Here is a 12,454-nt window from a genome sequence, read left to right on the forward strand (position 1 = left end):
TAAAATCATTACTAAGATAGCAATTATTCATTTCAGATATTTTTAAAATTTTAATTTAATAATCTTTATCTATTAGGAGTGTATTTGTTGTAAGCTTGTTGGGAAGAAAAAAAATATGTATTGGCAATTTTAATCTTTGCTTGTTATTTTAAGGCTTGTGATTTGATGTAACTTAAATTGATTTAAATCTATCAATTAGTGTATTGTGAGCTTTCAGGTCACATGCCTGAAAGTTCTTTTTCACTTCAGGAGAAATTGCTTGAAACAGAATTACTATTAACAGAGTAAATGAAAGTATTTTTCACAAGCCTGATTCAATGTATGTCAGTCTTACTTCTTAAATTGGGCTAATCCACTATGCCTTTCCATTTTTATCTGCCTTGTTACTAAGCAATATGCTGTAGACTTAACTGTCAGTTGAAATGTAGCCAAAAATAATAAGGTTAAATCATTGCCTGTCACCTTTAGCAATAAAATAATGTAATCTCTCTGAAATAAATTGTTTGACAGCATACAGGTATTTTACTTCTGCAGTTGGAAGAAACAACTTCTTCCAGTGCTCTACCAGCTCTGATTTGTTTCTCTAATAAAAGTAGATTTTGTCAAAAGGGGCATCTCGAAATTAAGATTTGTGTCTCTAGCCCAAGCAACACCCAGCCAAAATCACCATGTTTTAAGTAGAAAAATTTAAAACTTTCTACAGACCAAATCTGTGTTCTACTGTTACAATGAACTTGTGGCTGAGGTACACTGACAAATAAAAAAAAGTTGTTTGTAAATAGGATGGGGAAAAAACCCCAGAAAAAGCTGACAAACCATGGCCAGCCCTTCTTCTGCCCCGTTCTCTCCCCTTAAGAAATTTCACAAACAATGAAAACCTTGTAAAAACCTTTTTCTGGATGAGACTGAGAGATCAATAGACAGTGAGAAAAATAAAATGTATCATGCTTGATTGATCCTGGAGTATACTTTGAGTCTTCACAGAAATAGTAGAAACTAGTTGTTTAGTGTTTAAATGCTTAAAAAGGCAAACAGTGAAAAAAGAAGGAAAGGAGATTGGCTGAAGCTGGAAAATCAGACATGGATGGGTTTTGCCGGGAAGGCCTGAAATTTATCTGGAACCTTTATATTGATAGGATGTGGTATTCAAAAAAAAAAAAAAAAAAAAAAAAAAAAAAAAAAAAGGCAGAGAAATATCATATGGATGACTCACTTTATTTAATCCAGATTTTTGAATGGGATGATGTACTAAAAATTCCAAATCATACATAACTGATCTCCTCTTTATCTACTGCATTTAAAACAGTTGCTAAAGCTGTAGAGAAAGAATGCAATAGCTTAGATAACAAAATGCTTTACCGAAACTTCAATACTTTGAAATTCTGAGCAACTCAGGATTTCTTAGACTAGGATGATGTATTTATACAAGCAAGAGTTGAATTTGATTTTCTTTTTCATTTCTAGACTATCATATTCATTTAATATAAAATTATATATTGAATTTGCATTAAGAGATACCTAAATGTCAATAAAAATAAGAAAATGCAATTTTATGGACTGGAAAGTATTTTCCAAAGGCTTCATCTATGTAATTCCTTTAAATGGAGGTGCACCTCAGAATGGATGAGATGCTGACCAGGAGCTTAAGGGTCAGGATTAAAGGGAGACAGGGACAGGTGACATTTAAGTAGGGGACTGCTACAGGCTGCTCCACCAGGAAAAACAAGTGAATGAGGCTTCTATAGACAGATAGGAGCAGCCTCACTTTCACAAGCCCTGGTCTTCAGGAGGACTTCAGCTGCCCTGTTGGAGGGACAGCACAGCAGGGAATAAGCATTCCAGGGGTTTCCTGTAGTGTATTCATGAGAAATTCATTCTCTAGGTGATAGAGGAGCCAAGAAAGGGGACCTACAGGACAGCTGGAGACAAACCTTCTGCAAGTGCATGTAGTGATAGGATAAGCCAGAACAGTTTTAAACAAACCATGCGTGGATTTAGGTTATAGAGTAGGAGGAAATTCTTTATAGGTGATGAGTCACTAGCGCAGGTTGCCCAGAGATGATGTGGATGCCCCATCCCTGCAAATGTTTAAGGCTAACTTGGATGGGCTTTGAGAAAAGTAGATTTATTTGCCCATGGCAGGAGAGTCTGAACTAGATGATCTTGTAAGGTCTCTTCGAACCCTCAAATATGGAGTCATACTATGATTCTGTGTGTGTTATTTTAAAATGGTTTTATTTTTTTTTTTTTCTAGAACAGAAAGCATCTAGGCTATAATGAAGAATCAATAAAAGAATAGGACAAACAAGTAACTGAAAGAAGTATCAGTGTTTATTAAAGAACTCTTCTGTCACAGCAGTAGGATACGGATACAAAATTCTGAACGTAAACTTGTGTATTAACTGTCAAATGGAACAGCCAGGAAAACAAGACAAGTCACTTCTGAGAGGGAAGTGGAGATTATAGTTAAAGATTCAGATTTCTTAAACTTCAGGATTGCATTAGAGACATGCATACATGTGTGGCAAACAGTCTTTCTCCAAGAGGCTTAACCATCAGACGTTAATCTTTTGAAAATAGTATTAAAAATGTTGTAACTAGAATTACAGCTAAAATAATCCAAATCATTTTGGCACAGCAGTTCTTTTCCAGAAAAAAGTGTCCAGATCGTGTGCAGGCAGAAATGCATAGGAGCTGAACACAGGAACTTGCATGGTTAGCCTTGTGGAGCAGAAAGCAGTTCTGTAAAGAAAAACCTAACAGAGAGAAGGGTCTGGGATGTTAAGACAATTAATAACATTCTTATAGTTGCTGAAAACATTAAGGCACTGAGAAGATAGTGTAGAAGTTAGAGATGAGCTGTGTCAGTTGCAAGAAGGAGATCAAGAGACACAATTGCCTCCAATTTACCAAGTGGAAGCTCATTAAAGCATATGGTTTCAGTGGAGTAGAAGATAAGGATGCTAATAATTCAAGAGATAGGTGGGTTTAGAGAATTTTTATGATCTTGGAAGGCTACTGTTTAGGCATTTATTTCTAAAAGAAATGGAATAGAAGCTTTTAATAGAGCGACAGAATGGTTAAAAATGACATGAAGGAAAATGACGCCAACCTAGGGAACAGATTTTGAGAGTTTATGGTAACAATCCATGATAAAAATGAGATTAAAAGTCGAGATGGAACCAAGCAAATGGCAAACGAGAACTGGCTCAGATCTTGGCCCACTGAAAGCATTCCATAGCAATTAGCTACAGAACTGCAAATAAAGTGAAAATTGCTAGAAAGAATGTAATTGTTCAAATTAAAAATTCTAATACATGTAATTAAATTTAGTAATCAAACAGGAAAAAAAAGTTTTTAGCTTTTAAAAGATACTCTTACATAGTGTTCATACAGACCACATTTGCATTTAGAAAGAAACTGAAATACTGTGAAATTTAGGTTTCAGGCACCATAACAGATTTAGACCAGCAATGCTATAAACTAGTCATATTGGCCTGGAGAAAAAGAGAAACTTCAGTCTTTTTTTTTTTTTTTTTGTCAGATTCCAATGAGGAAAAATGTCTGTAACATTAAAGAATCATCTTCCAAGTCTCACATTTTGGGTTGTTTTGTTGGGTTTTTTTTCAAATTTGTAATTCTGGCGAGCTCACAATGAAATACTATAAACCTGAGCCAATTGCTACATGGATATTTCATTGAAAACAAATTCAGATATATGACTATCAAAGGCAGGTCCTCATTGCATCCTAGTAATGTGTCAACAAAAACAGCAAAAAAAAAAAAAAAAAAATCTTAGGCCATCATGGACTTACTGGAAAAGAAAAATAAGTATTAAAGTAGCAAAATTTGCCACTTTGGCTGTTCATTCAAAACATAAAATATGAAAACTTGGCTTTTTTTTGTTCTGGTTGTAATCCATATGTGTTTGTCACAGAACAAGGAAAATTTTTGCATGTTTTAGAAATCAAATACTAACAGCACATGGGGAAAAGACTTAGGCATGGTTCTGTGTGCCTCTACAAGATAAATCTCTTTAAGTTTAAGACAAGATATGTGGTCTAGTGAAAAGCAGTCGTGCTTTGGAATGTTAATTCCCACTTGTACAACACCATGTTTCTTTCCTGACAGAGTGAAAACTAGTATGAATGTGGAACTTTATGAATATTTTTATCACTGATAGCACATGGAGCCTTGTATTTTGGACTGTTTTATAAATTAAATCTAGCACTTGGAGTCCAAATGAATATTAGCATGTATTTTTAGGTGGGCAAAAAAGCAGAGAGCTATACAGGCAATATGCTGATAAGAAAACTGAGAGTGCCTAGGTGTTTCTCCTACTTGTAATGGACTATATAGAATTTATTTTTCCTTTTTTTTTTGCTTTTTCCTTTTCCTTTTTCATCACAGTTGACAAAGAATAGTTTAAATGTCTTTGAAATTTTTGATGGGATACTTCAGTATGGACTGTCTACGTCTGTGTATGTTGCTGTTAGTACTTTTATTATTTTTCATGTAATTGAAACTAATGAGCATGCCCTTTAGATGCTATTTTAGCTCAGATACAACTTTATAAATATTTCAACTTAGATATAATTGGATAAATTGAACTTGTTTAATTAGCAATTCAGTCAGCCAGCATGGCTTAGGAAGTCATATCTCATTAAAAATACAGCGATAATGCATGCTAATAAGGAATAAGTAAATTGTTTTAACAAAAAAATCCACACTTTTAGAAGCCATTTGTGTCCTGTTACAGGGTTTTACAGCTTTGCCCTTGCTTCTATGTTATTATTGCCATTATTCAGAAATTTGCATGCCAGATGTAAATTAGTGAAGAGCTTTACTTACTGATGTTTGAACCAATATAGTCACCTATTTTTAAGATGGTTGTGTAGGACATCTAAATGTTTTTGTTCACCTTTAGAATTTTTCTTTGAATGTTAATTTTCAACTTTGTAATGGGAACTTGAAAATGTAAAGTTGGTTTTATTGGAGCAGTATCTGTTTTTCCATCTCTCAAGAAAATTTCTCCAAATTGCAAAATACTGAACTACAGCAATGGAGTGCACGAAGGATCTCACATACACTCGGTGTTGAGTCACATTCTGTGCATCTCTGGCTCGGGTGGGATCAGTATGATGGAGAAGTTTGAAACAAGGAGCCTGATGAAGCGGTGAAGTTTGGACTATACAGGGAAGAGCTCTGAATAAGAGCCAGAATTTATGGATTTAAGTATATGCTTGTGTATGTCACAAAGAGTTTTTATTTGTTTGTTTGTTTCAGTTTGGTTTTTTGGGTTTTTTTGGTGTTATGCATGCTTACTAGAAGCTTTTAGTAAATTTTCAGACTGAACCAATGTTTATATTTTTGGAGTGAGTCAGAGCACAATGTAATATATAACACAGTTATATGTTTTTAGCCCTTTTGTGAATAAGTTTTTTTAAAACACAATAATTTTATTTTTTTGTTTGAAATATCTTTTTGCAAAATTTATTGTATTCAAGGAATATTGAAATATTAATTTGGATATGAGGAAATATATTACATTTTTTACCCAAATACTAAAAGCATTATTATTAATTATTCTTAATTTACTAGAAATAGTGTATTTAAAGTAGGGATTTGCCATTAATTATGCTTTGTGTTCTTAGTTGATGGTATAAAATATTAGTTAGCCTGTTTGCAATATGTATAGAATAAGATAGTGAGGTGTATATTTTCCAAACTGAGTAGGTGTCTAAAAATTCAGACAGCTGATTTTAAAAGCAGATAAGTTCTTCTGAGGATTTGCAGAAGCTCTTCAGCATCATGTGTCTTTAAGAGCCTCTAAGTAGGAAAGCAAAGATAAGTAGGTGCCTAATTTAAATAATCCCAGTAGACATCTATCGGCATGTTTCTGTGACTTAATGTGGGTTCTAGGGAGTCTGAAAAAGACTGAATATCCAATTGACCTGATTTCAGTGATTTCAAGCTTTTAATTTTATGCTGTTGCACTGCAGAGCACTGAAGAATAGAGACAAGGTAAATGGGAAGAAAACGGTTTACACAAGTTTCATTTTTTCATGAAAATAGCATTTTCTAATTCATAGCTTCATAAACAATTATCATCAGTTGTCTTTTAACCATAAAAGATTTTCTTTGTTCAGGGTCTTGGTTCAGTGGACATATTTCCTGTTTTTCTCTGATCAAAGTGTTAGTTGCATGTCTCTATGGTTAATATATTCAACAGTTGTTTTCATTTTAAGTAGTACTTTTTTGCTGTAAAGTTTTTTTATCCAAACTCTTATTTTTGAGGTGAGTAATACACATGCTAAAAAAGGCATCTGTAGATCCCGGTGATGCTTCATGGATAGATTTGCACAATAATTTTTCCTTTCTTATGCTTGAATTAGTGGTCTCCTGGCATTATGCCTAGCTGCATTTGGCTTGAAATTCTATACCTTCTTGGCTGCTTTTTGTAAAGAAATTCAAAATTGCATAAAAATTTTAAAAATTAGGTTTACCACATCACTAACTTTGGCCCTATTTTCATCTTCATTTTAAGCCAGCCTAAAGTGATTGCATGAAACAGTCCTTTACTTCTCTTCCATGTTCTGTATCAGGTAATGGTCTGTGTTGAACTGGACCTGGAACATGCCTGATCAACCCTCACCCCACCCACCATCTTTTTACCACTGAGTTAAAAAAGATACTTTCTTTACGTATTTGACTCAACTCTGAGGCCGTAACTTCACATAACAATTTGCACCAAATACAGCGGAGGCAAATTTTGTGCTGGGGAATGTGTGTAGGCTTTCTGAAATAGGAATAAAGTTTGAAAATGGGGAATGTGGATAAGAAAACAGCATGAAGATAAGTTGAAAGCACACAGTACTGAGTAATCAGAAATTATCTGTTCAGCTGTCAGAGATACCAGCTTCTAACAAGAGAGAGAAGACATCTGTATTGATGCATGAATGTGGGGCTCTATGGGAAAGATTTCTACCTGTGAAACATATAATGATACGGAAAAAAAATGTATCTTTGTGGTATTCTAGCAAAGAGCTCTCAGAGATCCTGTTGACTGCATCATACAGAAATCTGACAATAAATTGTTGATCATCTAGAAAATACACAGGAAGGAAAGAGCTGTGAGCAAATGTTGGTGGGAACATATAAATTTGAAAGGATATTCCAAATAAACCCAGAAATTCTATTTGTAGCATATGAACTGATAATTATCAGGGGAAATCTGAATTTAATTATTTATGTGTGTATTTTTTTCTAGAATTGGATAGCATGCCATGTTTGCTTTTTAAATGTACAAAAACACCAGGGACTTCTACAGAGCTGTCCTTGAGATAAGGTACACTTAAAGGTGGTGGTTACTTTTCAAATATGAGACACTCTACAGTTGCATAAATATTCATTATTGTTTGTCGAAAAAGTAATTTACTGAGTGCTCAGTATTAAATATGATGTTGTTCTAGAAAGCATTTCTGTAAGTATCAGCATTTTAGCAGATGAAAATATCTGAAAGATTCTTAACAGTGAATTCACATTTTGTCCAATATTGCAGACATCCTTCTGTTTAGAAAATGGTGTGTTATATATCTGGCCAAACTTCAGTCTTTCTTTGTGAAAAGCACATAATGGACACAGTATTCACTGTACATCTAGATGAATATCTTGGCAGCTAATTTCTGCTGACTTGTATGCTATAGGGTGTACCAGATCTGCTTCCAGCTGCCCAGGGTTTATACAGATGGAAAAGAGGAATTGGAGGGGGTTGTCTGCCGATTGTACCTCAAGGCTTCTGTTCATGAGCTTCTGTTCTTTACTTGCCAGAGAAGTCACAGGTATCCTCATTACTTAGTTTTAGTTAGTTTTGTTTAAAAGTCACTAGATATTCCTGTCAAGACAGTACGGTTGTGGAAAGACTTGAACTGAGGTTGTAGAATTCTCAAAAATGAACAGAATTAAGTCTGTGAGAAGAAGCAGATTGATTACATTAAAGGAAATGCCAGAGTCAGTGCTACACAAGGACTTTATCTTTCTTTTTGGGTAGACTTATAGTGCGCTCCTAATTCTGTTGCTTTCTTCCAGAGGGCTCTTCACTCACATAACACATGGAATGGACATTACTCCCTTTTATCTCATCAGGAAATTCTTGTCAGTGCACTCTTACGTCTTCTATTATATGGTAGCCAGACTGTTAAACTAAATTTCTCATATACTTTAATGTGTCTTTATTCCCTGTATATTTTGAGGAGTCTGCAAATAGCAACTAATTTACAGCTGTCTCACACACTCTGTGTGATATATCTTTTTACAGATAGATTATATTCTGCAGATGAAAGCAAATAAATTACATGTGAGATGTGAATATCCAATTTAAGGATTTTTTTGTTCATATTTCACATTGCAAAGCATTTATATATTCAACTAATTTTTGTTTTAGTTTGTCTAAAAATATTTACTCTGTTCTCAAATCATATGTCAGGTTTTCAAGAGCTCAGGAGAGCACAAATACACTCAGTACCAAACAGAATTTTGCTGAAATGATCTAGGATCAATAGACCAGTGCAAACATTACTTTTCTTTTCTTTTGTGCCATCTCCCTAGTTCATTCATTGCACACCTTTCATCCTCTTCAGTAAATGAACAAGATTTATGCAAGCAGTAATCTCTTGACACTGGTTCTTTCTTGTAGCGGGTCTGCACTGTCCTTCCCAGCTGAATAAGCCTGATGCCATCTGATCCACCCATGTTCTCAAAGCAAGATAAGCTGCACAGGTGTAATTCCTGATGGATTTATCTAAGCCTGGTTGTAAAGACAATTACTAAGGTTCAAAAAGCTTCTCCAATGATTTGTTTTAAGATGTCACTACCCTTCTTAAAAAGTCTGCCTAGTGTCTAATTTATTACTTCTCTGCAGCAATTCAAGACAATTATTTCTGGTAGCAGTCATCGTGGTACTTTTTCAGGTACCTCTCAGATGTCTTTTGCCTATTTGACAGCTGTTTTGTGAATCATCTTTTCTTAAGACACAGTCCTTCAGCCTCTTTTTGGTGACTATTTTCTAAGTTTCTCATTATTCCTGTTACTCCTTTTTCAATTAATTCCTGTCTTGTTTGAAACCTTGTCAGAAGCTGTACATTGCTTCCAGAGCTACGTGAAATTATCTTGCATGTTTTGTGGGTTGCACTAGCATTTTTATATCCTGGTATAATGTTTTTAAACACCACTCCATTGGTCTTAATGATCACTAGACTTCTATTTTTCCTTTAGAATGGATGTCCAGCCAGTTGCTCCAGCTCGGTGTTAATATCTTGATTATTTTTCCTAAGTAACAGTAGACCGCAGCAGTTTTCTGTATCAAATTACATTCTATTTTAGACTATTTTTAAATTACAGCTATTTTTATTATATTTCTGTCTTCTAAAACTCTTCTGTCTTTATTAGGATATCTTTTAGCTCATCTCCCAACCCTCTAGAATCATAGAACAGCGTGAGTTGAAAGGGACCACAAGAATCCTCATGTCCAGCTCCTGGCCTGTACAAGACATCCCCAAGAGTCACACCGTGTGCCTGAGAGCCTTGAACTCTGCCAGGCTTGGTGCTATGACCACTTCCCTGGGGAGCCTCTTCCACTGCCCAAACACCCTCTGGGTGAAGAACCTTGTCCTCATATCTGACCTAAACCTCCCCTGACTCAGCATCAAGATATTCCCTTGAGTCCTGTCCTTTTTCCCTCATTTGGAAGCTGTATGCTGCAGTTAAGTCTCCCCTCAGTCTCCTCCAGGCTGAACAGACCAAGTGACCTCAGCCACTCCTCGTATGGCTTCCCTTCATGGCCCTTCACCATCCTTGTGGCTCTCTTTCAGTGGCTCTCTAATAGCTTAATACCTTTTTTATTTTGTGGCACCCAGAACTGCCCCCAGCACTCAAGATGAGGCTGCCCCAGTGCAGACCAGAGCGGGACAGTCCCCTCTTTTGCCTGGCTGGCAATGTTGTGCCTGATGCCCCCCAGGACACCCTTGGCCCTCCTGGCTGCCAGGGCAGAACGACTCAAATTCAACTTGCCATCAACCAGGACCCTCAGTTTCCTTTCCATGGTACTGCTTGCCAAATATTGGTTTGAGCATTAAAATATGAATTAGGTCATGTACTTTCTGGAGAGGGGGCTGGTGGGCATCATAGCAATGCAAGCACTCTTCTGTACAGGCAGGATAACTGAGATAGAAAAAAGTATTCAGTAAATTGGCATTGGCAGGTGTTTGCTTTGCTTCCATTTTCTAGTCCTTTATAAGATATTATTGCTATATAGCTTTCAGTTGGAATGGTTATGTTGGGGTTTTTTGGGAGAATTAAAAGATTCTATTAGTGTCATTTTCCTTTAACCATGCTTTTTTGGCAAAAGGTGACAAATGCAAAACTGAAAGTACAATAATGACTTTATTTAAGTACACAAAATTTGAGATATTAATTTCTGTCTTTTTAGCACTGCCAATGGTACAAAAATGTACTGTTTTGATAGTGATGTACTTCAGGCTATGCAGGATATAGAACTGTGTGAGCGTGTGACAAGACTAGAAGCCTGCCTAAAAATTTGATAAATTTCTGTAAATTTACAGTGCTTACATCTGCATACTAGTGGGAACCTCAAGTGCAGTTTTTCAGGAGGCTTCTTGAGTCTTACATAGCTGCAGTGCTCCCACCCCTTGCATATTTTTGGGAGAGAGAGAGAGAAACTTTGACTTTAGCATTCTATAATGGAACTTCATTACAGTGAAATACGAGTCAGGGAATAAAAGACAAATTCTGGTGAGATTGTTCTGAAGTGTTGTGATGCATAGAAAACACTTCATATTTTTATTTGTTGCTTGATCTTCTGACTCATATGCTTCTGTGTCCTTTACTTATTTAAAGAGACATTTGGCATCTTTTGTTCAAGGATGAAGTGTTCTCCATAACATTCTTTCTTCTTTCACTTTTTGAAAGAACTCTTTGTAGATGCTTCCCTCCCTTGGTTTTTTCTTTATGCTTTTCCTGATAATACATTGACAAAACATCCCAGAGAAAGAGCTCTATGCAAAGAACTGTTTTACTGGAAGAAAAGTTCAGCTTTTCAGCAAGAATGCAATGGTTTACAATGATATTTTTTCTCTGTATGTGGCTTTTAACTACGTTATTTTTATACACTTGAAACAACAATTTTGTTTCTCAGATATAGTAAGCTTTTATGTGGTTTCTGGATTGGAGCTGTAAGTACACAGATCAGAACCTCACAAATGAATCTGTTTCTGAATCAGAAAAGATAGTCACTATGCAGAATTACATTAGGCACAGCTTTTCATTTTATTTGTTAATCCTTTTTACCAGGATACTGTCATCTTAAAGATAGAAATTCGGTATAAATTCTATAAAAATTGACTGTTTATTGCTCCTTTCAGTAATGAATGTTGTTGCTGTGTTTATTTGCTCGTAGAATACAGATAAAACCAGTGCAGTGTACTTCCATTTAGCATGGATATTCAAATAAGTCTCACACCACAAGTGCCTTCATGCTTGAATTGAGTCTGAAACTGTAGCCAGGCTAGAAACCAAAAACTTTGTACCTTTTTTTAATCTAATTTTTATTATGAAAGTAGCATATACTGCAGAAGACTTTTCTTCACACCTGTCTGCAAAGATTTAAGCATTTCATGAAAGATTGCTTCAAGTATCTTAGAACTAGAATTATTTTTAATAAGATATGTTTATATTAATGACAGCTATTCTGTCTCCTTACAGTGCAAATTAGACTATCAAGCCTGTGTCTCAGGAAAACAGATTTCAGTGAAATGTGAAGGACGTTGCCCTTGCCCTTCTGACAAATCCACAAGCGCAGGCAGAAATGACAGGAGAGGTGAGTGATGGTAATTTGTGTGATATTTTTAATATTAATTTCCAGAAGGAAGGGAGATTTTGCACATGGAATATTACTGTTAGCAGAAACACTCATTGTTCTTGAATAAAACCAGCTTTATTTTGTTCAAGGTTGTTTCTTTGCCAAGGGTTTTGAGATTGTACCTATAATAAAATACCATGGTATTTTTCAGTTGAGCTATTGTATTATGAGTTACTGCTGTTCTTTTTTTCATTTACTGTTTAATACTCCTTGAGATGCTTAGAGGTTTATTTTAGAGAAGAAGTTAATTATTTGCTCCTCAGTGTTTTTTAGTTGAATATTCAGGAAAATCAAGTGTGTTAAAAAGGGTGTCCTTGGTGCTGGTCATAGGAGCAGATAGTTGAGCTGTAGAACTGTCAGTAATGACTATATTATGTAAGCAAGTTCATTTGGAAAGTGCTTGATAGGAGTAAATCAGCTTCTTTTTGGATCACAAATGAGATTACACTGTTAGAAAACGAAGTTGCATTACAGTGCTTCTTAGCCATTGGTGCAACTGGACCAAACTGGAGAGAAAAA

General features: G+C 35.4%; 1 protein-coding gene across 2 annotated transcripts in view; it reads left to right on the forward strand.

Annotated features, from left to right (window-relative positions):
• The window catches only part of SPOCK3 (SPARC (osteonectin), cwcv and kazal like domains proteoglycan 3), a 143,674-nt gene that overhangs the window by 90,764 nt on the left and 40,456 nt on the right, over positions 1 to 12,454 (forward strand). For both annotated transcript variants that reach the window (XM_083862503.1, XM_083862502.1), the window contains one exon: positions 11,779 to 11,893. In XM_083862503.1, the coding sequence (XP_083718629.1) occupies positions 11,779 to 11,893 (115 nt within the window). The remainder of the gene's footprint in view (positions 1 to 11,778; positions 11,894 to 12,454) is intronic.

The sequence above is a fragment of the Zosterops lateralis genome (genome assembly GCF_965231275.1).
Source record: "Zosterops lateralis genome assembly, chromosome: 5".
NCBI classification, from domain to species: domain Eukaryota; kingdom Metazoa; phylum Chordata; class Aves; order Passeriformes; family Zosteropidae; genus Zosterops; species Zosterops lateralis.